Raw genomic sequence first — 25,336 nt, forward strand, 5'->3', positions numbered from 1 at the left:
CCCACGTTAGAGTGTTATGAGAAAAGAGGTAACAAAGAGTATGAATAAGATTTTAAATTGGTTCAACTTGCCTATGTCTACAACATTCTTCGAGTACCAAATTATCTAGAATCCCTCAAAAATTGTCTAAAGTTATTAGCTAGAAGTTTCGAACATAGAACCTTTCCCATCTCATGAGAAACGAGATCATGAGACCTTAAGATTTAGAAACCACTCAACCAATTCTTGGGGGTTTTTAAATTCAAAGTCGGTCACCACTTTCAAATCCCACTTACAAGTAAAATATGAATCATAGATAAAGAGAATATTAAAAGCAAATGTTTTATTACATCGTCTCTTAGGAGGAATGATATAAATCCACACTTGAAGTAAAATAAAAGAAAGTTAATTTAGTGGTAATTTCTATCTCTCTGTCTCTCTTTCTCACTCTCACTTTTCTTTATCCACCAAATAATTACTATAGGAGAAAAGTTTCTTTTATTTCTTCTGTTAATCGATAAACTTTTGATACTAGTGGTTCTCTCTCCCCAAACGTCTGATCTTTGAAAATGTCAAAGTCTTCTAGTCCTTGTCTTACCTTCTGGGTCTCTTCTGTAACCTTAGAGCTTAGACTTTCTTCACTATATAAAAACAAACACTCTCTCTACACACATATACATCCAGGCAATACAACATGCGTATAGAAACTGCAAGCTGCAACCATTAAATCTTTGCTGTGGACAACTTGTAAAGAGTTATCCATATCTTCATCCCTGCAGCAATCACTTCCTTTTTTTTTTATAATTGTAAACTTTCATAGAGTTTTGCTTCGATCGAGGGCTAGGACACTGTGATGGCCGTAGGAGAGTATGAACGTACACTAGAGGAAACGCCAACATGGGCTGTTGCGGTGGTTTGCTTCGTGTTGGTTCTTGTTTCTATCTTCGTCGAACATATTATTCATATCATCGGAAAGGTAATGATATGTTACCTATTTATCTTAGTGTCCCACCAAAAATTTTTAATAGTTATCTTGTATAGTATAGTTTTTAAGGTGGTAGATATTAGCTATTCATGATTTCTAAACATTAATCTTTAAGTTTGCCAGTCGATCGGTTGGCTTAAATAGAGATCTATCTATATATAGTTCACGTTATTCTTTCAATGAACTTCAAAATTAAAGTTTGGGGTCTGACCAATACATAACAATCATTTTTTGTGTCATATCTTCTTGAATTTTGCACTCTGATACTTAGAGAAACAAAGAAGTTGTTTGTGATGTCCAACCTACTATTTTTGTTGTTCCTATATTGTTTGTATTTTCTTCTTGTTGATGACTGAGAGATTCTTTCATCTCCTTGTAGTGGCTAAAAAACAAACACAAAAGAGCTCTCTATGAAGCCCTTGAAAAGATCAAAGGAGGTACTGTCAAACCGTAATCATTTATATATTATTACAATTAATACTCAGTTTATCTAATCTCAAACATGTCTTAAAAAAAAGGTAAGTCTGTCCAAAGCCTAACCCCTTTTTTTTCCTCCAGAGCTTATGATAATGGGATTCATATCCTTGCTCCTAATAATGCTTCAAACACCCATTACTAATATATGTATACCCAAGAGTGTTGGAGCTACTTGGCACCCTTGTAAAAAGGGTGACAAGAGTAGTAGCGCATACACAGATTCCCAGAGTGAAGGACGGAAACTACTCCAAATTTTGGATTCTGATTTCGGTTCTCGAAGAATATTAGCTGCAAAAGTAATTGACAAATGCACAACAAAGGTAAAGCTAGCTCAATGATTTCTTTTGTCTCTTTATTTTTTGTGTTTCCAAATATATTGGTATTCTAGTATAGCTACCATAGCTACTTAATATAAATGAATTTAAAATTGTGGTACCACCAATGAATAGTCTTTTATTATTGGGGTAGAGGTCGTTGAAGACTTGGAATGGAACAAATAAATTATGAATTGGCTGTAGAAGCTTGATTTCAGCTTTGAAAACTAAAATGGCAAATGGTAATTAATCAATGTAATTTGTGCCTGTTTAACAACATAATAAATAAATAAATAATGTTTGAACTATAATTTGTAATATCTAACACATCAATCTGTAAAATTTATATAAAAAAATTTGCGGTATTTCTATTTTCTGTAAAGTTTTTTATATATGTTTGACATTTTGGCAGGGTAAAGTGGCCTTGGTATCTGCATATGGGATTCACGAGCTCCATGTATTCATTTTTGTGTTAGCTGTTGTTCACGTGCTCTACTGCATCACCACCTTGGCTTTGGGCAGAACTAAGGTACTTAATTAATTTACCATACACAATTGCAACACCTCTCTCTCTCTCTCTCTCTCTCTCAATCATCTTATGCACTATATCTGATGTATATATAGATATACATAATAATCTCTCTCACAAATGTGTGTGTGTATATATATATATATACACATACACTGTATATGTAGAGGTGACTCTATAAATTTTTCTTAATGTGTTCTTTAAGAAATATAAATTATACAATCTAATAAAAAGAGAAATTCATATATTGACAATAACAATAAAAAAAAACATGTAAATATATAAAGTTTATAATTGTCTTTTACGAGTTTTTATATTTTGAAATCGTTGCATAATAGTCTTATTATCAATGTTACTAGCTACATCTCTTTCAATATATATAATCAACCAATCATTCATCCACTGAGTGTAGAACAAATTATCGAGCAAAATTTAATTTTATTGATATAAAAAAATTGAAGGTGTTTCCAAATTTTATTTGAATGGTAGACAAATAAAAAATTTTAAATTATTATATATAATTTTTTTTTTCCATGTGTGCAAAATACCTCCTCTTACTTTGAATGATTACTAAATTCTTGTTTGGAATGGATTGCAGATGAGAAAATGGAAGGTTTGGGAGGACGAAACAAAGACACTTGAATACCAATACTATAACGGTAAGTGTCAAGTACTACTTTCAGACTGGTCAATATAGCTAACCAATTAAGTTTTGTTTCGCATTATTTTATGCCGGAATAAATGTAGTAGTTTCCTTTGCTAAAAATACGTGTTTGCCTAACGTTGAAGTCAAAAATGCAGGCACGTTATCGTTTAAAAATTGAACCCATTTCAAGTAAGTTAAAATTAGCTAATTTGTCTGTTTATGGACCTGGTCAGAGTTCTCTGTCTGTGACAGACAGTCTCTCTCTCAATTCGTCAAACACCAAAAAAAAATTGACAAAGGTGGCTCACAAAGTCATCACATCCTTGTTTTTTACTATAAAATAAAATATCAGATTATTTTATATTTACTTGTCAAAAAGATAATAGTTGCACAATAAATTTCATTATTATTATTTTTTTTTGTAATTAATAAGATGATTTGTTATGAACTTATGACCGATACTAATAATAATAAAAATGGTATGACTAATAGATTCACATAAAAAAAAATGTGACTTCTATTACAATTTACCACTTTAACAATAAAATAAAAATTGAAAATTAATGTGACTAACATTACTCATGCCCTTTTCAGCTATGATAACAACATTAATGTTTTATTTATTTTACCTATTTTTACTGATTGAGTGGGCAGTTAAGCTTCTGTTAATTAGTGGTTTGGTACATTATTATATTGCATGTGCAATGTCAATTTGAGGTTTGCTGATGCCAATTTAAGTTAAATTAAAACGAAAGTTTTTTTTTTTTTTTTTTTCATTTTGATAGTTATATTTTAAAAACAATTGTATGCACTTGATGGGTGTGACATATGTACAATGATTTATGTGATGCAGATCCAGAGAGGTTTAGGTTTGCAAGGGATACATCATTTGGGCGAAGGCATTTGAACTTTTGGAGCAAGTCACCCATTTCCCTTTGGATTGTAAGTAGGAATTAAGTTTCCAGTTGAAATTATAACATCCTTAGTTACCCGATTTACATGAATTTATTAAGGAATTAAAAAACTTTTTATTGATTTATTATTTAAATTAATTACTCTGCATGTGTATGATATATTAGTATAGAACCTGGGACGCGTGGTCAGATATTTTTTGAAAAATATTTTGGGGAAGGAAAAAGCCTTAGAATGCAATTAATAAAAAAATAATTTTAGAAAGTTGATGGTTTTAAGGACTTTCAAATACTTTTCTATATACTGAAATTATTGTTTTTTTTTTGGGGGAAATTAAAGGCATAAGACATAATTGTGGTACAAATTTTAAAGTTGTTCTTCCTCTTCCTATCATTAGGTGTGTTTCTTCAGACAATTCTTTACCTCAGTTACCAAGATTGATTACCTTACACTGAGACATGGATTTATCATGGTAAGTTTTAATATATGGAGTAACAAAATATTCAAGCTTTTATACACCTTGCTGAGAAAGGGATATATATAAATTCATGTTGATAATGGGAGCTCCTATGTTACATTATGTGATTTTCAGGCACATTTGGCACCCGAAAGTGAAACGAGATTCGATTTTCAAAAATATATTAGCAGATCACTTGAAGAGGATTTCATAGTTGTGGTGGGAATCAGGTTGGTGCTCCAACACTTTAGAATTTGATTTCTTTCTTTCATTGATTTTCAGTTATCTTAGAATCCTAATTCCTAACCTTAATTCTCATGTGCAGTCCAATGGTTTGGTTCTTTGCTGTGTTATTCCTACTGTCCAACACATATGGTAAGCTAAAAACTACTTCTTAGATATTAAAACTATTGACAAATTTGGACAGAATTGTCAATTTAGAATATGGGCCTAGTCAAATTTGAACTTGAAGCAGAGTGTATGACTTTTGTTTAGACTAGAACACAGCCAGGGCCCATTATTTTGTGTCAATTCTCATTTCTGAGACCAAATTTAGTATGGATTGTCTGACTAATAAATGTTTCTTTCTATATTTGGACAGGATTGAATTCTTATTTATGGCTACCATTTCTCCCATTAATTGTAAGCAACCAGAAAAGAACTTGAACTCATTCTAATTTTGGGTTGTTGCATAATAAATGGAAGATAACGTGTTTTTTATTTATTATTGTGTGTGAATTTTATAGGTAATACTCTTGGTGGGGACAAAGCTACTAGTGATAATTACAAAAATGGGGCTAAGCATTCAAGATAGAGGTGCTGTGGTTAGGGGTGCACCTGTGGTGCAGCCAGGTGATGACCTCTTCTGGTTTGGTCGCCCCAAGTTCATTCTCTTTCTCATTCACTTGGTTCTTTTTCAGGTATCTTTCACTTACTTACATCAAGAAAATTACTAGTATGTTAATCTATATATGAGGATTCTAACATTAACCTGTTTTGCTTTTGGCCTCTCTATGTGATGACTTATAATGGCAGAATGCATTTCAGTTGGCCTTCTTTGCTTGGAGTACGGTAAGAATTTCATTTCTGCTCAACTATTTTATCATTTACAAAATGCTTAATGATGTCTGCACTACTATAGAAGTCCTTTGTGACATTTTCATTGCTCAAAATCATGTCTGGTGCTTATATGATGACAATATTAATAATTTTTTATTTTTTTTATTTTATGAATTGCGAGCTAACTGTAACAATAACAACAATCATAGTTTAGGGATCCTTATTCTATTCCATCTGAAATCATGCTCTTTGAGTCATGAGCTAACTGCACAAATAAAAATTAACAAGGCAACTTGATCATACCTGCTGTATTTAACATGTTTAATTCTTAATTAATATGTCACTTTGTTTCTTGTCTAACGTGTTTCAACACGATTCTGTTCTTTTAAACCATTTTGAGGATATAGAATTTTGCTACAAGAGAACCATATGCTGAGAGCATTTTCTAACTTTCCTATTATATGTTTTCATCTCTTTCAGTATGAGTTTGGCATAAGGAATTGCTTCCATAGGCGCACTGCAGATCTCGTCATCAGAATCTCAATGGGGTGAGTTTCATCACAAATACCCATGTATAGAATTCTGTATGCTGGTGTCTTTGTTCAGATTTACATAGATGATTAAGGACTAGTGATTATTGATTATCATTAAATTTAAGAATTATCAATCTTAACAACACTGGCATTTTCTTCAGGGTCGTCATACAATTTCTATGCAGTTATGTGACTTTGCCTCTCTATGCTTTGGTGACTCAGGTGAGAAATGATAGCATATCTTTTTCTAACTTCTTGATATAGTACTATTACACCTATAGGTCTTGTAGCTAGATAAAGGTACAGAACTAAGAATAAATTTAGTTTGCTCTAAACTATAATACCATAGTAAAAGAGAACCATTGTGAATTGGTGATAATTACCATCAATTTATAACTTTTTTTTTTTTTTGGACTGATTTTACAGATGGGATCTACCATGAAACCCACCATTTTTAATGATAAAGTGGCAACAGCATTGAAAAATTGGCACCGCACAGCCAAAAAGAACACTAAGCATAGCCATCATTCCGAGAGTAACACACCCTTTTCAAGTAGGCCAGCAACTCCAACACACGGCATGTCCCCGGTACACCTCTTGCACAACTATCACCACAGCAGCCTTGATAGCTTGCATGCATCTCCAACAAGGTTTGATGTCGAAAATGATCATTCGGACATAGAAGATTTGCCATCCCCAAGTAACAAAAGTGGACCCAATGAGAATCACTTTAGTAGGCATTCCGAGCTGCAAGAGAGGCCGGCAATTCAAGATCCTAGCTCAATGCCATTGCCTCCAGCTCCAGGACCCATTCGTACTCAACATGAAATCAACATTGGTTCGTCAGATTTCTCCTTTAGCAAATGAATAAGCCAATGGAGATTGGATCATAGGAGACTGTTACATACTTATACCACAGTGTACATTTTTTGTACATGACAGATTGTTGGCACTTGTGTTCCAATAGTGGCAAGGATGATTCAAGCATTTGTAATTAGGATTGACAGTTTATTTATTTATTTTTTTTCGAGGGCTTGAGGCATCGTGAATAATACTTTTCTTTTTACAGGCGAAAAAAAAAAACAAAAAAGAGAGAGAGAAGAATTTTTTTGTTTATTTGCCATAAATTTTTTTTTTCTTTTCTCAAGATTAAACAGAAAATTTTTAGTGTTAGTGTGCAAATGTGTGAGTACATATTAGTTTGATGGTAATCCTTTATTAGTTGTACATGAACAGCAATGAAACGAGTATTGTAGCCTCCATATCAGGTCTCTTTGAATAATCTGTCATTGCCAAGATCCATGTAACTAGCAGAGCAGTTCTACACAAGTTCTTTTTTTGCCTTCCCAATAATACATATCAGTGTGTGTTGGCCTGCAATAGTTTTCTTTTTTTGATGAATGAGCAGAAACTTTATTAACCTTAACAATCCATACTACAAGCAGTAAATAGGAATAGCTGCAAAAGCTGCAGGAGCACAGCTACATACTAGCAAAAATACAAGCCAACAGAGAGACTAAAACCAAGACCAGCCCTAACTTAAATCTGTCCCACCTACCCTTTGAACACTGAAAAAGTACAAAGAATTTTGATCTGTAAAGTAGTATTTAAAGTTCCTGAATTAACCAATCCTAGCCTTCACATCACATTTGATAGCATGAATATTGCTTTCCTCAGTCTTGATGATTCCATTGAATATTCTTGCATTTCTTTAGAGCCATATATCATATATTGCAGCAGCCTAAGCAACTTTTGCAGATTACAGATTTTAGATTCCCTTTCCTTTCAAGTCCTTAACACCCCATTGAAGGAGTTCAGGCCTGGTCCGCCTTCTTATCTAACCGAGTTAGGCGTAAGCTTTCAACCTGGAGCCATAATCCTCTTGGTCAACGGGCATTCAAAGAACAAGTAATCCTTGTATTTTATACAATCCCTGCAAAAAAAGCACACAAATGGTCGCCTTAGTAACCCCATTTCAATAGTTTATTCAGACTAGTCCAGCAATCTTTGAAAGATAACCAGCAAATAAGGCATCATATCTTGTTGGCAACTTGGCATCCAACAAAGTATGATCATATGAATTTGGATTAGATTCACATATATTTGTAATATTAATCGTTGTTTACTTTTTTTATGGCTGTTAACCTAGAACATATAATTTTTTTTTTTTTTGGGCTCAAAAAAGCTCAGTAGAAGTGTAAAACAACAAGCAAAGAAATGTTATGAGCTACATGGATACAAGTAAAAAATCATATACGAATCTAATCTAGATATAACATATCCAGATATGGTTTTTATATACATAACTATGTATGCATCTAACTGGGTGCATGTCTATACTAAACTCAAATTTTAGACCACAGAAAATTTAATTTGGAGTATAAAGAGCCCTAAATATCTATGCTGTGCCACGGTAATATTCAAATGTCCAAGTAACCTTGATGTTTATTCAGCCAAAAAAAAAAATATATATATATATATATATATATCCAAGAAACCTATCCAAATTCAAGCTGTTGCAAGACTTTTAAATATATTCACAATTCTCTATCATTATGGACTCGAACAATTTCAAAAAAACAAGAAAATAGCATGGCTCAAAATCATTAACCATAGTAATTTAAACTATATGAATATATTTCACAACTCCATCTATTATCATGAGTAGCCATACTTTTGGGTCTAAATCTCAAATGCATGCCACTCCTAATCAAAGAGACGACCAGACGGGAACAGTAAAATACTTACAAGGCAAATAGCACAGCGGTCCTCCAGGTTAAGTTCTGAAGAAGAATACGGTTTCTCCATTGAACACTTTGTTTCTCCATTAAACACTATGAAATCATATTCTCAGACAAGCCAGTGCTTACATGCCCTATTCTTTCTCCTAGAGCAAGTAGCTCCTGCCCGAAGCCAATAATTTATAGTCAACAGAAGCTGGGACAATCCAAAAGACAACAAGGAGATAGATGAGGTAATAATTACCTCATAATTCATGTTATCAACATCAAGCCTCATGTCCCTATACCGATCAATCAAATTTCTGGAGCCATGCATAGGTGAGTGATCAGCCATCATTATAGCCTGCAAATATGACAAGTACATGTCATCACATGATAAATTACCATAAGAGCTGCTATATATCCAGTTTGCACGATGCCACCAAATAAGCAGAACAAGTATCTGGCTTGTAGAGAGTCGGTAACTCAGTATCTTGGCAAGATATATAGGTGAGAGACATTGAACACGGGGGGAACCACATTGAAGCTTGGGGGGGCCATACCCACCCCCCCCCCCCCCCAACTTCTCAAATATTAGTTTTTTACCACCAAATTTACTTATTAAAAAAATGTGGTTGACCCCCCAAACTTCCTAACTATTATATTTTTACCCCTAAATTTACCTAAAGTTTTCAAAAGATATGAAGTTGGCCCCCTAAACACTTCTTATTTCTTGTATGACACTACTAAATTGGTTCAATTTCCCCCCCCCCCCTCCCCCCCCCAATTCATAAAAGTCTAGTTCCGCCCATGATTGAACATACAAGCTCAGTCTCAAAGCATCCTTCAAGGACTTGGTTCAACCAACAAGAAGGATCTAAAAACTGAAGTGAAGTCATAACATGGCTAAACTCACTAAACCATGATGACTTGCTTCAATTTTATGCGGAATATGACAGAAGGCTAATGACGATATCTCCAACTCACCGTTATAATATTTTGAGAAGAAAGTGATTTGAATCTCTCATTCGCTATCCTCGACCTTCCGTCCCAATGAGTATTATGCCAGCCTCTGCCAGACGATGACCTTGAATATCTGTAGGAGGAAGGTTCTGAGAGAAGCTGCATACCATATTCAGGGTGAGCTGCTTCATGTCCCAATCGGGAGAAACTTGGACTGGCTCTATATGAAGATGTAGCTCTTCGAGAGTAATTACCATGACCTTCACACGTGGTCTGCGCATAGATACCATGAGGATATTGGGGAGGTGATGGAAAGGGATTTCTGCTTGGTATGGAATTAAGGTGTAAATGACCAATATCTGCAGTACTTGCTCCAACAAGATACTGATTCCTCTCATGACTCATTCCATTGATTTCTAGAATTATAATTGGTCAATTCTCATAACAGTGGCATAAAAGTGAAGAAGAGTAATATTTATATCTTAACTGACCTGGCCATTGTTTTCTGGAATTATAATAAATAAGTTGGTAAATTCTCAGAAGAGTGGCATAATATAATAGTGATGAGGAATAATTATATTTATGTCTTAACTGACCTGAAGCCAGAAACCTTCCATTTGCAGCAGGAGGTGGAGTGGCATGGTTCTGATTATGAGTGTTTACATCAGCATTTATATAAGTAACGTCTAGTGTTCCAGATTGGCTGGGCAAATGAGTCACTGGATGGTGATGATGAGAAGATTGATTTGATATAAGTTCTCCCTATGGTGGGTTCCAAATCCAGTCTAGATCGGCTTCTCACATTCCTCAGAGAATCTTCACTGCCAAACAGGGGGCTGCCACCCCTGTAGGGAGGGAAGCCAAAGGAACTTGAAGTATAGTTTTGACAATCTGAAGTTGATTTCCCTGGATGAGATTCAGAAGAACCAGAGGAACTTCCAGCAACGTAAAATCTGCTTGTGCTGCCTCTATCACAGGCTAAAGAAAGGCCTGGGCTTTTTCTTTTGAAAGGACTTCTTCCAGTGCCCATTGTAGGATCTAATACACCACCTTGCACTTCTTGGATGTTGTGCCCATTATAGTAACTTAAATGAGCATGGCTGGCACTATTCTCTGGGTGCAGATAAGCTGGAGAGTGTGGAAAGGGATCACATGATGATCTTGAATCAGCCACCGGAAAATGTGGACCTTCCACTCTAACACCAGATAAGGAATGTTGAACAGGCCTGCATTCCAAGTTCCGGTAAGAGGCATAGTATACTCCACTCATCAGTGTATTTTCCATTGGATAAACGATAGAACCATTTTCTGGAGCAACAGCCCTTCCTGCTATACAAATTATCAAATGAAAAATAGTCATTTCCACAATATGAGTGGCAGAAATATAAATAACTATTACTAGCAAGGAAACAGATCATTTAGGAATTTCCGAGGTAGAGCATTACAGTAAAAATTTCTCTTTAGGAATTCTGGACCTGATAGAGGTAGATCATTTAACATTTGATTTAGGACATAACTTATGGACGAAGGTTAAAATGGAAGGGAAACATGTTGGGGAACTCTAGATTATACAGAAATTAAGTTGGAATCAGACATCCGATCATAATTGCACCAAATTAGGAGAGTTCAAAATTTTCTTTGCTTTCAGCCCAACTCAAGATGAAAAAACTTATTCAATGGTAACTGCTAATTGCTTTTCATCCCATGCTTTACTATCCAGGTCTGGAGAAAATCAAGTATATTTTTTAGATGCTGGCAGCAACATTCAATCAAATAATGAAGTAATCACCAAAGAAAAAGAAATATCTATTGAATAATTGGACATAATACATATAAAACATTCATAGCACCAGTACCCATATGAATGTAAGACTGTTTAGAAGTTCCACAAATATGATGAAAGTCTTGGTCCATCTCAAACTCAGGCATTTGCAATGAGTTGGAAAAGTGCCTATGTCCCATATATTGGGAATATTTCAATAATTTATTTTTGTGATAAAGCAAAATGAACAATACACAGATTTAAGAAAAAGCAATAACACAAATAGATGAACAAGACAACAGTAATAAACAAATACTGAATATATATATAAAGAGAAATCTGCAAATAATTAAAAACTCACAGACCAAATGCACGAAGGATGAACAATTTAGATCAAGTCTTGTGTTTGACACAATTTCCTTAAAGCAGATTTCGCCCCTCACACAATCACTGTGGTGCTTTGAAACTCACGGATGTCTGCCTCCCAAGATAAAATGATCTACAGCACGAAAACGAAGCATACAAGGTCGTGCTCTGCGAACTACTCAATGTCTCTTTCTCTCTCTTTGACACAGAATGAATGCACAAAAAATTCTCACTAGAGAGTTTTTTTTTTTTTTTTAAAAGTAGTTTTTTTTTTTTATGAATGATGGACTATATAAAATTATACGTTACTGAACAAGTACTCTTTTTCAGTAATAACTGTTGTGTATAGACTAACTGACTCAAAAATTAAAAATAATAAAATATTATTATTTGGACAAGTAGGCCCAATCTGCATATGCCAAAAGTCCAACCCAATGTCCAACTCATGAGCATATAAACTCATATATTATCTATATCTTTTCCTAAGTGAGACTCAAGATTTTTATTATTTTTAATAACATCTTTAAATGAACATAGAAATATCAATTTCTTATTCACTCCATGCTATTTTTCCAACACCATATCTCTTAAAAGGACAAAATGATTCAAATCTAGAGTTAGAGGAAACAGCACCGACCTGCATATATGCATAAGAGTCTGAAGGTTCATCAATTAAAAAGCATATATATTTATAAAAAGAAATTCTGCAAATATAGATATACATAAATGCATGCATGCATGAATACATGTATGAGTGTGTCTTATTATATATAGTGCCTGTATGTCTGCCCATATCATTTACCAAGCTAAGCATTTGCATATTTATATACTAATTTTGTAATAGATTAGAAGTATTATTGGACCAGCTATGCTCACGGAAGTTGGCATAATCACGAATCATTGCCCTTTAAACTAACACTACAAGGCTGAGACCAAAGAAGGATTCTATACTTGGAGATATTAGGAACCATTCAAAATAATATCGCACAGATACAATAGGGCGGAATAGGAAGAAGGAAAACCACATAATCCCTCACAACATTGAGGAACCATACCAGCAAAAGAAAAAGAAATATTCATATACACCACATCTACACCACATAATCCCACATAATCCCTCACAACATTGAGGAACCATACCAGCAAAAGAAAAAGAAATATTCATATACACCACATCTACACCATTAATAATTGTTCCAAATATTTTCCCCATATGCGATTTAGCAAGGCATAATCTCACTTTACAACATGAGCAATTTTTCTTGAAGAAAAATAAAGATACTAAAAACTACATTTTTTTAACTTGACCTTTAAATTATTGAAATGGATCAAACATTCTACCACTTCTCACTGATCTACATGTTAACAATATAGAACAATGCAACAAGTTAAATCAAGTGGTTAGGAAAAGTTTTTCTCTGCTTATCAAAGGCAAAGTATGGAACTGCTTCAGATTAAGGTGCTTGGTAAGTCTTTGAAACAAATCATGATGAACTTCTGTAGCTATAATCCTGAAATGTGTGACACACAGATCATCACCAGAAATTGATTCTTTGAAGGGTAATGAAATTCTATCGCCCATAGTGAAAAGGACAACAGTAGATGGACTTCATAAAACTAGCCACAAAGAGCTATATGGACTTGCCAAAAAGATACTGCTTCATCTTCTTAGAACTTCTCTGATGTCCCCATACCTACCATTGTACCATTATATTATTACAATAGCAATCCATAGTCTTAATAATTATTTTCTTAAAAGTAAAGTACCATAAAAAAAAAAAAAGATAAATCACTCCACACTCCACACTCTAAATTCTAATTACTATCTTAAATATTTATAATCCACTTACTAATATAAAATTTACAAAAGAAAAAAAAAGTGAAAAAAATTACCCAATACTTGATTTCTTGAAAGTAAAGTACCATACAAAAAAAAAAAAAAAAAAAGATAAAGATAAAGATAAATCACTACATAGTGCACACTTTAAATATTAATTACTATCACATTTGATGGTTCCATTGTCATATTCGACAATACCAATATCATATTTTATAGTACTTTTGTCATATTTAGTGGTTTTCTTTATTTTTTCTCACATTTGACATTTTCATCCTCACATTGTGTAGTACCAACATCACATGTGACTATATTTTTGTCAAATTTGGTTGCTCCTTTTTTTTTTTCTCACATTTGATGGTTCTATTGTCACATTAAGCAATACTAACATCACATTTGACCGTATTTTTCTCACATTTGACTGAAATGGCCCCGTAACCTAAAAAATTACTGCAATACACTTAGAACCTTAAAAATGATCGTAATGCCCCTTGAAACTTGAAAATTACTAAAATACCTTTAACACCTAAAAAATGACCGAAGGACCCTTGAAATCTAAAATTGACCAAAATACCCCCTGAAACCTTTATTTGCATGACTAAAATGACAATAAAAATGTTATACAACCACTCTATTTGCTTGATTTGAAACTTATTGATTTTAAAATTAATAGTTTTCAAAGCTTGATTTGAAATCAATGGGTTTAAAAAGCCATTGATTTTTAAAGTCCTCGTTTGGGTATTTTTATACAACGAAGGATTTGAAATTCCATTGTTTGGATACCTAAATTTGTATTTGGATTTAGATTTAGATTTAAGATAAATAAAATAATTTTCCCAATTAATATTTTTCTTAAACTTTCTACATTTTAATTTTAGTAATAGTTTTTTAATAAATACATGAGGTAATCAAAATGCCATTGATAAAATCCAATTAACAAGATAATGACTAAAAATCTATCATCTTAGCCAACTTTTTTTTTTTTTTTTGCCAACTATTGACCATTGAAATGTTCCATACCAACATAAAGAGAGAACCCAAATGCATGAGTTTTTTCACAACATTTAAAACTCAAACTAAATTTTTTTTTTTCAAAGTTCTTAATAGCTAAAAAGTTCTATATCAAGAGAGAGGATAAAGTATCCAAAATGTGTTTTTTACACAAATTTCAAAACAAAGAGGCCATTGATGCACCAATTGACAAGATAATGACTAAATATCATCCATCATAGCCAACTAAAAAAATGTATTGCCAACTCTTTCCAACTAAAATATTTTAGAGAGAGTACCCAAAATGCATGGTTTTTTTTTTAAACAACATTCAAAATCTCAAACTAAAAATTGTTTCGAAGTGGATCTTTTCTGCTCTTTTTTCTTTGGCAAGGCTTAATTGCATAACTTATTGATACCAAGTGTTGACGTGTTGTTGTGTAATAGGAGAATTCATCACTTTTCTCTGTCTTTAGTCATAATTTCAACTGCATCGTCCATATATTTCTCACCAACACCAGTAGCTCTATCCCTCTCACACAATATCTTAATGTTCTCCAATTGTAGCTAGACTGACGACTGCTTTCATCAAAATGGCTTTCAAAAGAGAAAATGCGAGCCATTGCTTTATGTCAGCATGACGGTACTAGAAATTTTCTGTAAAATGTGTGATGGGCAGTAATCAACAGTCATGGAGTTGTTACCAAATGCCAACCCTTACCAAGCTTATCTGGCCCTCACATATACTTCCTTTAACCTATACAAACTCATATAGACATTTTCATGCAATACTTCAACCAAACAAAAATTTTCCTTTGACAAACAAAACAAATTGATTAGTAGGAGTTTCAACAAGACCAAACATACCGCATTAGACATGTCGCAGTGAAGTTTAGTGATAGAGTATCCATGGCCAAGCTCCTGAGCAACTCCATACGCAAAATAAGTCTTAGGAGCCGTATTTGATTTTTTGGGCAACTGGAGAACAATGTTTAAAATACCCTTGTGTGGATGTGTATATTCCTTAAATGGCAAGCAACAGATAAATTCATACCATGTGGCAAGTGTTCAAATAAAGTAGTTGGAGGCCAATCTTTTAGCTTCATTATCAAGGGTCATTAATGACAATCAAACCGACCTTCTATATACCCATTAAAAAACTAGTGAATATTGATATTAGTCTGTGATTCATCACAATAATTAGTATCACAAAGCAAAATTATCAAGGACTATTTGCATATCATTTTATTATGCCTGAGTAGAAAGGTGGAAAGTAAAAACACTTTAAACAAGAAGGGAAAAGTAAAAGGAAAAATGATGACAAGAACTCCAAAAAAAAAAAAAAATGGTCTTAACAATCATTAGCATGAATGAAGAACCACCAGAAAGTGGTGGTCCTCCAATTTTTCATGGGACTTGTTATTATATATTAATTTAAGACTTAAAGCCAAGGGATAAGAAGGCAGTCATCTCCCCTTGAAATCAATTGGAAGGAGTACATGTAGCTACTAATTCTCAAGTAAGGAGTATTTAAAGCACTTATTTTTTGTAAATGACCCGGAATACTAATGAACAAGTTGCAAGATAGCATCTCCCTTTTTCCCTTACTTGGATTGAGTAAGATAACCATACTAAAACTCTTTTTTCTATTTCTTTCAAATTGAAAAACTATTATCAGTGATCATCAAAGGTTGGGAATTGAATTATTGTGTTCAAAACTAAAAGGAACCTTCCTGAGAAGAAAATAAATTGAAAATTCCTAGAAATAAAACCTTTTTTTTTTAGAATTTTCAAACAGTCTCACTAAAAACTGATAAAGCACAATAGATCAAACACAAACTTCAAGCTTCAGAAATATTTTCTAAACTTGAATCTAATCATATTTTTCATCAAATTTTATAATTTTTTGATAAAAAATTAATGTGAAATATAAATCATTTTCATCATCTTTGAAAGTAAAAAACAAAAAATATTAAGACCCAGATGAAATATTCTTGACTTGGACACCAAAAACATCATAAAGATTAGACAAGAACCAGTTTACTATAGTATCTTTAATCATTGATTAGTTTTTTTTAGAAGTAATCATTGATTAGTTTTTGATGATGACTAACTATATCAATTGTGGGGATGCTACATTCTTATCATTTTGCAGACCAAAAATAAGATACACATTTTAATATGGTCAATGCAGCGGGGTGGAATGGTGGATTCCTTGGTCTAACTCTTTCTTTTTTTTCTTTTTTTGGAGAATTTTTGAGGTATCTCAGCTTGCCGAGCTTAACTGAGTAAAAAATTTGAATAGCTAGTGTAAATTGTGAGAAATTACCTATCTCTAGATAATGATTTAGACCCCCAAAGTAAACTATGGTTTAATTACTTTTGAACTAATCTAACAATTAACACTGAATTTAAGTGATTAACCAATTCAAGTGTTTTACGCTCATTTTTTGCTAAGTTCCTCTCAACTCTTAGATGAGAATTAGGGTTGAATTTCATGAGAAATGATGTATATAAAGGTTGGGTATAAGTTGGTACAACTAAAGAAAGCTTAATTGATTTCACTACAAAACACGCGGGTCATAGGCTATAGATACCCTATAGTCCCGTTTATTAAAAGTGCAGCTAAAATTATAACCTATAGCCATATTTTATAAAACGCAACTATAGGACAGTTCTGTAGCCGCGTTTTTAGTGTTTGCAACCGTGTTTGAAAAAAACGGCTATAGGTCCAGCTCAATTTAGCCTTTCTTTTTTTTTTTTTTTTTAAAAGAAGTCCTACAGCCGCATTTAAAAAACATGGCCATAGGTACTCTTAAAACCGCGTTTTACAAAAACGCAGCTTAAAACCCTCAGATTTCTCTCTCTCTCTAACTCGGTCTCTCACTCTCTCCCAGCCGCCACCACCACGATCTATGCTCTTTTTTTTTTTTTTCCAGTTTTCCAAACAAACACCTTCCTCTTTAGCTCCCTTTTCCTCTATTCTCATATTTACACCTTCGATTTTATTGTAATTCTGATTTTGCTGAAGAGGATTTGATCTTCGCTCATTCTTCGATTCAAAATCAATTTGAGGTTACCTTTGCATCTTTCACTTCTCTATTCTTTTTTTTTTTTTTCTCTGTGACACTGAAAATGGCGGTCCATGACCAAAGTATTTTTTGTTAGGGTTGCATGGATACTGTGTGTTGGTCTCGTCACAGTAGTCTTGTGAAGCACCATTGATCTCCTCTATGTAGCAAAAGTCTGCCCAAAGATAGACATTAATTTTTTTATTACCTTTCAGGTTAACTTGTGTATTTAAACTATGAATTAAATAGCTCAAAAACTCTTACTAGAATGCACAAATCTGTATGTCTATGATCATATAGGTCTGACTATAAGGAAAAGTTGCATGGTCAAAAACAAAAATAAGATATAGACGTGCCCTTTAATTCTTTTGTTATAACTTTATGAAAATTAGCTCTAAAATTAAAAGATATTAACCTTTACAAGTATAATATGAAAAATCAGAAATTATCAATAGCGATCTATATATATGAAAATATATTCAATTGTGTGTTATGTATTATATATTGTATTTTTTAATTAATTAATTATAAAATGTATTGAATGATGATTTGAACCATAATTATTCTTATAAACGATTTTTTTTATAAAAAAAAAAAACACCCCTCATTTACAAGGATTTTGGTGTATACTATATATTATGCAATTCAAAAATAACCTAAATGCAAATTAATTATAATCTAACTTATAACAAAATTATAATAAAAAAAATAAATAACCAACAGAATATTATTGTAATTATTATCATAGATTAGATATAGCAATTAGTTACTTAATATGACATTAATTAAATTGGATATTATGGGTGTTTTGTGGCATGCACCTTATTGTATATGTCAGCGTGCGTATGATATGTAACAAGTTAATTAAAATATATATTAAGATAGAGAAATATCTTACGTCCAGTCTCATGAGTAACATGAGCAAAGAAAACTGCAATTTCACGCTTGGAATTATCTGCAGAACCAAGATTTTCAAATTGATTAATTATACGAATTGAGAGCATCAAGAAAACCTGCTCTTGTGTAGAAATTTTTCCCTGCACAACTTGCATCAACCTAATTAATTTTCCCATTAACGAAATCTTGGGCCACAATATCAGGTACAGAACCACCATTAGTAGTAGGTGTAGTAGGTGATCCCGAAGTACGAGGACCTTCTTTGCAGCCCGGGCCAGAGTAGTCATAGCCAGTACCACAATAGCCGTATTGGCTGCAACATAGGTTTGCTGCGCAACCACAATTTTGACCCTTCACATATCCAGGCACAAATCCGGCTAGGATTCCGACTAGAACAAGGATTAGTAGATTCTTTTTCACACTAAGTGCAACCATCTTGGGAAGTTTTGTATGTAGATAAAGAATAAAAAAGATAATGTGTGATGAAAAACAAGATTGAGCATTTGATATTTATAGTGCAATATGTGGTGCAAAAACTCTATGGATGGAGTTCTTACTTAAAATTTGATAATGGCGATTTCAAGATGGCGTATGCGGTATGGATCTTGCTGTTCAAATTTAACTTTGTCAACAGGACAAGTACCGGTCATTGTGCCGTTCTTGAATAAGGTAGTCGTGCATTTTTTCTGTTCTTGTAGAGGCTGCTTATGACTGTTATACCAAAATTCTAATCATTATCCAAGTAATATTAGACTATAAATGTGGAAAATTTTGCAACCAAAATTTCCAAATTGCATTCTTCCAAGAGTAAAGGGTTACAGGTTCAGCAAAAGATTGGTAATTTACATGTTCATTTTTTAAACCAAATGCTAAACTCTGGAAATAAACTATACATTATTATCTGTTCTGATCTTACAGGCTATCCTACTCCTTAAGGTGTTGAAAAGTTTTCAGTATAGTACGTATCTAAGGTTTTCGTCTACTCTAGTCACTAGCCCGCCAAGTTAGTTGGCCTTGCTTGTACGTTAATTAATCAAGTTGCCTAAACATTCATGAACAATTAAGCAAGCCGTATAAAAAATTAAATGAGAACTATACTAGCATTAAGCTAAGTAGGCTTAAGGCTTAAGTGTATGGCAAAATCACACCACACGTAGCCAGTGTACGCAGTTTTTTTTTTTTTTTTTTTTAAATTAAACTAGATAAATCTTCCGCCATAACCAAAACTAAGATTAATTATAAAATTTAATTCATGACTTAGTCATACTAGCATATTACCAGTATCAAGTTGTTAAAATTATAGTAGTCGATCTTTATTAAGTTGAACTAGATCAATTAATTTAACGACTTTTGCTTTGATGGTTTCTCATTGCCTTCATGCAGATAGGGGTGGACCTACAGTAGGGCAGAGGGGGCCATGCCCCCCCCCCCCCCCAATTAAAAAAAAATTGGTATACAAAAAATTAAGTTTGTCCTTAAATATATATATTTGTCTTTCCTCCACTAAAATATTTAGATATTGACCTACAAGAAAAGAAATAAATAAATAAAATTCATGTCCCTTTAACTACAAAAACAAAATAAAAAAATAACTATAGACTAAACAAAAATTGTGCACAAAATAAGAAACACTTATTTTGTATGTTATGCTTTGTTGACATGTTTTATAATATGAAATATTTAAAAGATACTTATTTTGTATGTAATATTTTGTTAAATATGAAATAGATGTTTTTATTTTCATAATTTTTTTTTTTTTTTTTTGGTTTTAAGCTTTGGCCCCCTCGGGTATGGATCTGGTTCTGTCCCTGCATGATGATAACTCCTGCAAACATCCTTGGACCAAAATATAGTTAAATTTATCTTCTTTTTTATTATTTTTTTTTATTATTTTTAATGAATGAATGATTTGTTTAGCACTAGCATTAAACTAAGTATGCTTAAGGCTTAAGTATATGGCAAAATCACACCACATTTAGCCAGTGTAAGCGGTTTTTTTCTATAAATTAAACTAGATAAATCTTCCACCATGATTTGCGCTTCCAAATTAAGGAAGTGATCCGATTTCGTAAGGTCAAGCATATCTGCTTTGACTCCCAATTAGTCCAACTTTCTAGCTTTGGAGTCTTGACAACTTGCCAAACCTAAACTCCTTTCATCTAGAAAGCTATTAAACTCCTTTCAGAAAAACATCCCCGGTGGTGCACAGACTTAATAAATGCCTATAATTACCATAATTATAAATTTCATGCTTAGACAAATAATAATAATAATAATAAATAAATAAATAAATAAAAAAGAAGTAAATAAATAAACAAGAGGGAAAAATCATATTAAGTTAAATTTTTATATGCATTGCACCATAAATTAATGTAAAACTATTTTAGAAACCACCATCCACTATGTTCTTGAGTACTATTTAAGTTAGTTTATATTTCATATGCATTCTTTTATAAATTATTAAACAAGACTCACATCAAGAACATTATTACTCAATTGATTGACATCTCTAATATTTCCAATGGAGATATTTAGGATTCAAGAATCCTCCTCTACCCTTTCTTGGAGCAAACTAGTAAGGATAAGGGGGATAAATGATTTTAGATGATATAAATAAAATGCAACATCATATACATAACACATTTAAATTCCTCAAAATTTAACAGCAACAAATGATTCCTCTCCTAATTTTATTAATTAATTGATTTAATTCGAATTTTGAAATAATTATAAAAGTTAATTATAAATAACCACATTATAGTTAAGATTAAAAAAAGAAAGCAATGCATAGCCAATGAGTGCTAAGACTATCACCAGGAGATTTTTAGTTCATCAACCTCAAATAATGCCTCTTTCAAAGTTTTTCCATAAAGTTGTGGCCTTCTATTACTCTCTCTCATACCGAAAAAGTCATGCAACCATACTGAAGAATTTCCACATTTCAATTCTCAAAAGTCACTATAATTTGCCTCATGTTTGAGCGTTTCGGTCAAGCAAAACTCTTGCAAAATCTTCCTCAATTGAATTTCAAATGACCACCACATGCCAAACTTGCGGGATCGAAACCCAACTTCACTTGAGCAAAAATAGTTTCACAACAGCTTCACTTTTAGCTCTTGAACCCTCAATCCAATAACAAATGAATCCATAAAATGCAAAAAAAAACAATGTATTTGAATTTGATTACAAGTAAATTTGACATGAAGTATGCCAAAATAAATTAATATTTAACAAATTGAAAAATGTCAAAACTATTATAAAACTAATACAAAAATATTATATATTGACATAACAATAGATGTGATTGATACCACCTCAATACCATTAAAAATAAATAATTGATTTTTTTTTCTTGTTGTACTTATTGATACATATATTCTTCTTAAAAAAATGACACATATATTTGTAAGTTTATGTAGTAAATTTGTAATATTCTTAACACTATTCACACTACAACAAAAGCAAACTATAGTGACGAAACTTTTTAGCACAATACGTTATTATTTTGTTGTTGAAAACATATGATGATGTTTGTCACTTAAGCCCCATCATTGAATGTCTTGGTAACGGAAAAAAAAAATTCACTAATAAAAAAATGATAGGTTTATAATCTAATGTGAAAATAATAAATATGCACGTTAAGGTTTTATTTTGGATAAAAACTATTCATGTGAAGTTTAGTATATATAATATTGGAAGAGTTTGATCTTATTGGATAATATTGCAAGTTTTAAGAGAGTTTTTTTGCCACATGTGACACATGATGTGCGTTCTTAATTAGCTGAGTACTCTTTCTTTTTGGAGAAAATTCTTAGCTGAGTACTAGATAAGTATAAAATCGCTATCAAAAGAATAATAATGACGTTGTTAATGATTAAAGAATAAGATCAAGCTCAATTTTTAATCCATGAAAATTGAAAAAGCACGATTCAGAGATAACAAAACCATTGCCGGCCGGTCAAGGGTAAAGTAAGTGCTAGAAGAAAATGGGAATTTTAAAAATCTCCTCGTGGTCCTTGAAGAGCCCGAATAGTTATTACATTACGTAGGTAAAAGGACTTGGTCACTTGTTCATGTTTCCATTAGAGTCATCCAATTTTTATTATTAAAAAAAAAGAGTAATCGATTAGAGTCATCTTCTTTTGTTTTTCTTTTTTCTTTTTTACTTTGAATTGGACGTAGTTGAATATATATTTTAAAGGTCAATGGTGTATATATAATATAATATAATTATAATAATAAATCATTTAGCTTTTCAAAAAAAAATTCATTTAGGGGAGAGGGGCACACCCTCCCCTTGTATTTCCATCCCCACTAGAATTTTATTCCAAAAAATAATAATAATAAAGGTATGAATCATGTATGTGTGTGTGTCTATATATATATATATATATATATATATATATATATATATATATATATATATATATATATATATATATATATATATATATATATATATTACAAGCTAAAGTTAGAGAAAACCAAATTAAAATCTAAATTGAATTTCAATTAGAGCTCAATTGTGCGCCATGTCTTCCATCTAATTTTTAATTTTTGTGTCAAGTGAATTATTAAGTATAAAAATCGAAGAGTCTAAATCCAATTAAATTTCAAATTTTCAATTGGAGTTTAATTTTATGTCACATGTTCATCTAACTTATTCTTAAAACTTTTGTGGCAAATGAATTATTAAATACAAACACTAAAATGTCAAAAAAAAATATAAATATATATATATATATATATATATTAAAAGCTAAAGCTTAGAGAAAATCAAATTAGAATCCAAATTGAATTTCAATTGGAGTTCAATGATGCGCCATGTGTCCTATCTAATTTTTTATTTTTGTGTCAAGTAAATTATTGAGTATAAAAATCGAAGAGTTCAAATTTAATTAAATTTCAATTAGAGTCTAATTTTGCGCCACATGTTCATCTAATCTATATATGTAATAATAGGTGAAACTGAGAGAAACTTAAATTAGACTTCTAAATTAGAGTTTTCATTTTGTGTCATGTGTCCTAAATTATTTATTCTTAAAGAGTTTTATTTCTTAATTTTAGAATCAAATATGGGACCACATCATAAATATTCATACAAGTAAATTATTAAGTACAAAAACCAAAAAGTCTAAAATAAATGAATCGTAAAAAAAAAAAAAAAAAAAAAGTGTTTCACAATAATTTTAAAAAAATGGACAATTTACATTTATACCTAATATTATCCTTACAAATTTTTTTAAAGAGTTGACAAAATATAAAAATGGCTACCAATAGTATTTAAATTATATATGTAGGGATGAAGAGCCTGGATCTAGATATTAGGCCATGGGCCGCGGTCGAGGACGTCAAATGGCCTAAGGACGTCAAATGGCCCAAGGACGCCAAATTGCCCGAGGACAGATAAGTACTAGCGATGGCAAATAGATTATTGGGCGGTGGAAGAGTACAAGTTGCGGTGAGCAAGAAATGTTGTCCGAGGAAAAATCCCTCCTTGGCTAATAGGGTGGAGGCCTAAAGTCCAACCACCCACCAAGAACCGGGCAACGGGAAATCATGCTTGGAAGGATAAGCATCAGAAAGGGATGAGACAAAAGAGAGTTGAGAAATATTTGAGAAAAAAGCTGCTACCACCGCATTGAATACTCTACATCTAACCCCGTAACCGCATTAATGTGGAAATGATACATGAACAGTAACTTTCAACCTTGTAGCTACCCCCAACGACTTTAGGAATGTGCTGATTGGACAAGCATCAAGAAGATTAGCATTCTGACCTACATGTGGAGGACTGAGATGAAAGAGAGAGAGGAAATATAAAAGGGATGAATTCCATTACAGTGGATTAGGAGGGAAAACTGAGAAAAATCACTGTGTAACCAAGAATCGAAATTTTTGTATAAGTCCAAGAGCAATAATATATAAGAACAAACCATCATCAGACTTGTCCGAGGAGAACTTTCTTGTTCACATTGCTTGTCTTGTTCATTTTGTTATTAGCTAGTCTATTGTGATAGACATAATCCTATCTCATTGAACGTTCATTTTCAAGCTCATTCTCTAACAAATTCATTATTTTGGGCTCTTTTGGCCATTGTCCATTCCATTTGAGCTGTGGAGCGAACCGTGTCCTTATAATATATATATGAATTATATTATGCATTTTATTGTATATTTTTAAGTGTATCCATGCATATGCATGAGGTTATAAGCGAATTTTTTTAATTTTTGTGGCAAGTAAATTATTGGGTACAAAAACTAAAAAGTCAAAATCCAATTAATTTCTAAATCTCTCTCTCTCTCTCTCACACACACACATATGAATAATGAGAAACCATTACATATTTTAGAAATCTATGGTTTAAAAAATATATCTAAAATATGTAAGTTAATACTATATATAATTTCAACATTTTCTAAAAAAAAGTGTGATTTGAACTGTGTAATTATGATTTTTTTTTATTGTGTTCATGTATATGCATAGAGTTACACACTAGTGATAACTAATAGTATTGTTTTTGGATAGCGAGAAAAGGAGGAGAACCACAACCATAAAGTCCTAAAAGAAATAAAGAAAAAAAAACATTATCAATTTACCACTGACCTAACTTGAATCCCCATAATTGATTAGTATTCTATTTAAATAACAATTAGTTTATAACTATATCTTTTGGATAGATGCAATAGTATTTCAATCTATGGAGTCTGTTCTATAATTATTGTCTTTTATTATCAGACTAAAAATCATAAATTTCTTATTTAACAATAAAAAAAATTTGTCAGTTGAGCTGATTAAAACCCACAAACGTACATTATGTGTGTGTGTGTGTATTAGC

The 25,336-nt window shown here is 32.1% G+C and overlaps 2 protein-coding genes, 1 long non-coding RNA gene and 1 pseudogene across 3 annotated transcripts; 1 reads left to right on the top strand and 3 right to left on the bottom strand.

The window, feature by feature from the left end:
• Nucleotides 1-633: 633 nt before the first annotated feature.
• On the top strand, nt 634-7,210 carry LOC142638553 (MLO-like protein 6). The gene is made up of 15 exons (XM_075812580.1): nt 634-955; nt 1,344-1,401; nt 1,523-1,761; nt 2,168-2,284; nt 2,883-2,943; nt 3,784-3,872; nt 4,240-4,314; nt 4,435-4,529; nt 4,625-4,674; nt 4,901-4,941; nt 5,046-5,219; nt 5,335-5,370; nt 5,839-5,906; nt 6,053-6,113; nt 6,318-7,210. Exons 1-15 carry the CDS (start codon nt 833-835, stop codon nt 6,756-6,758), a joined length of 1,728 nt encoding a protein of 575 aa, XP_075668695.1. The 5' UTR covers nt 634-832; the 3' UTR covers nt 6,759-7,210.
• Nucleotides 7,211-7,318: 108 nt separating this feature from the next.
• On the bottom strand, nt 7,319-9,185 carry LOC142638556 (uncharacterized). Its single transcript, XR_012845028.1, has 3 exons — nt 8,877-9,185; nt 8,640-8,794; nt 7,319-7,824 (listed from the first exon to the last, which is right to left on the bottom strand). It is a non-coding gene; the product is annotated as an uncharacterized LOC142638556 (long non-coding RNA).
• A 389-nt stretch (nt 9,186-9,574) lies between these two features.
• LOC142640133 (uncharacterized) lies at nt 9,575-10,934 on the bottom strand. Its single transcript, XM_075814225.1, has 3 exons — nt 10,377-10,934; nt 10,171-10,219; nt 9,575-9,990 (listed from the first exon to the last, which is right to left on the bottom strand). Exons 1-3 carry the CDS (start codon nt 10,932-10,934, stop codon nt 9,575-9,577), a joined length of 1,023 nt encoding a protein of 340 aa, XP_075670340.1.
• A 6,553-nt stretch (nt 10,935-17,487) lies between these two features.
• LOC142638555 (endochitinase PR4-like) lies at nt 17,488-18,973 on the bottom strand (annotated as a pseudogene).
• Nucleotides 18,974-25,336: the final 6,363 nt, after the last annotated feature.

This window comes from Castanea sativa, chromosome 6, assembly GCF_040712315.1.
Source record: "Castanea sativa cultivar Marrone di Chiusa Pesio chromosome 6, ASM4071231v1".
Taxonomy (NCBI): Eukaryota; Viridiplantae; Streptophyta; class Magnoliopsida; order Fagales; family Fagaceae; genus Castanea; species Castanea sativa.

What these genes read in the sequence shown, in the direction of transcription:
- LOC142638553 (XM_075812580.1), top strand. Translation starts at nt 833, where the DNA reads ATGGCCGTAGGAGAGTATGAACGTACACTAGAGGAAACGCCAACATGG. An exon ending in TGAGACATGGATTTATCATG is followed by an intron (nt 4,315 to 4,434) that starts GTAAGTTTTAAT and finishes TGTGATTTTCAG; the next exon opens with GCACATTTGGCACCCGAAAG. An exon ending in CCTACTGTCCAACACATATG is followed by an intron (nt 4,675 to 4,900) that starts GTAAGCTAAAAA and finishes ATATTTGGACAG; the next exon opens with GATTGAATTCTTATTTATGG.
- LOC142640133 (XM_075814225.1), bottom strand. Translation starts at nt 10,934, where the DNA reads ATGACTATTTTTCATTTGATAATTTGTATAGCAGGAAGGGCTGTTGCT. An exon ending in GTGAAGATTCTCTGAGGAAT is followed by an intron (nt 10,220 to 10,376) that starts GTGAGAAGCCGA and finishes ACTCATAATCAG; the next exon opens with AACCATGCCACTCCACCTCC. An exon ending in TGGAAGGTTTCTGGCTTCAG is followed by an intron (nt 9,991 to 10,170) that starts GTCAGTTAAGAC and finishes TTATAATTCTAG; the next exon opens with AAATCAATGGAATGAGTCAT.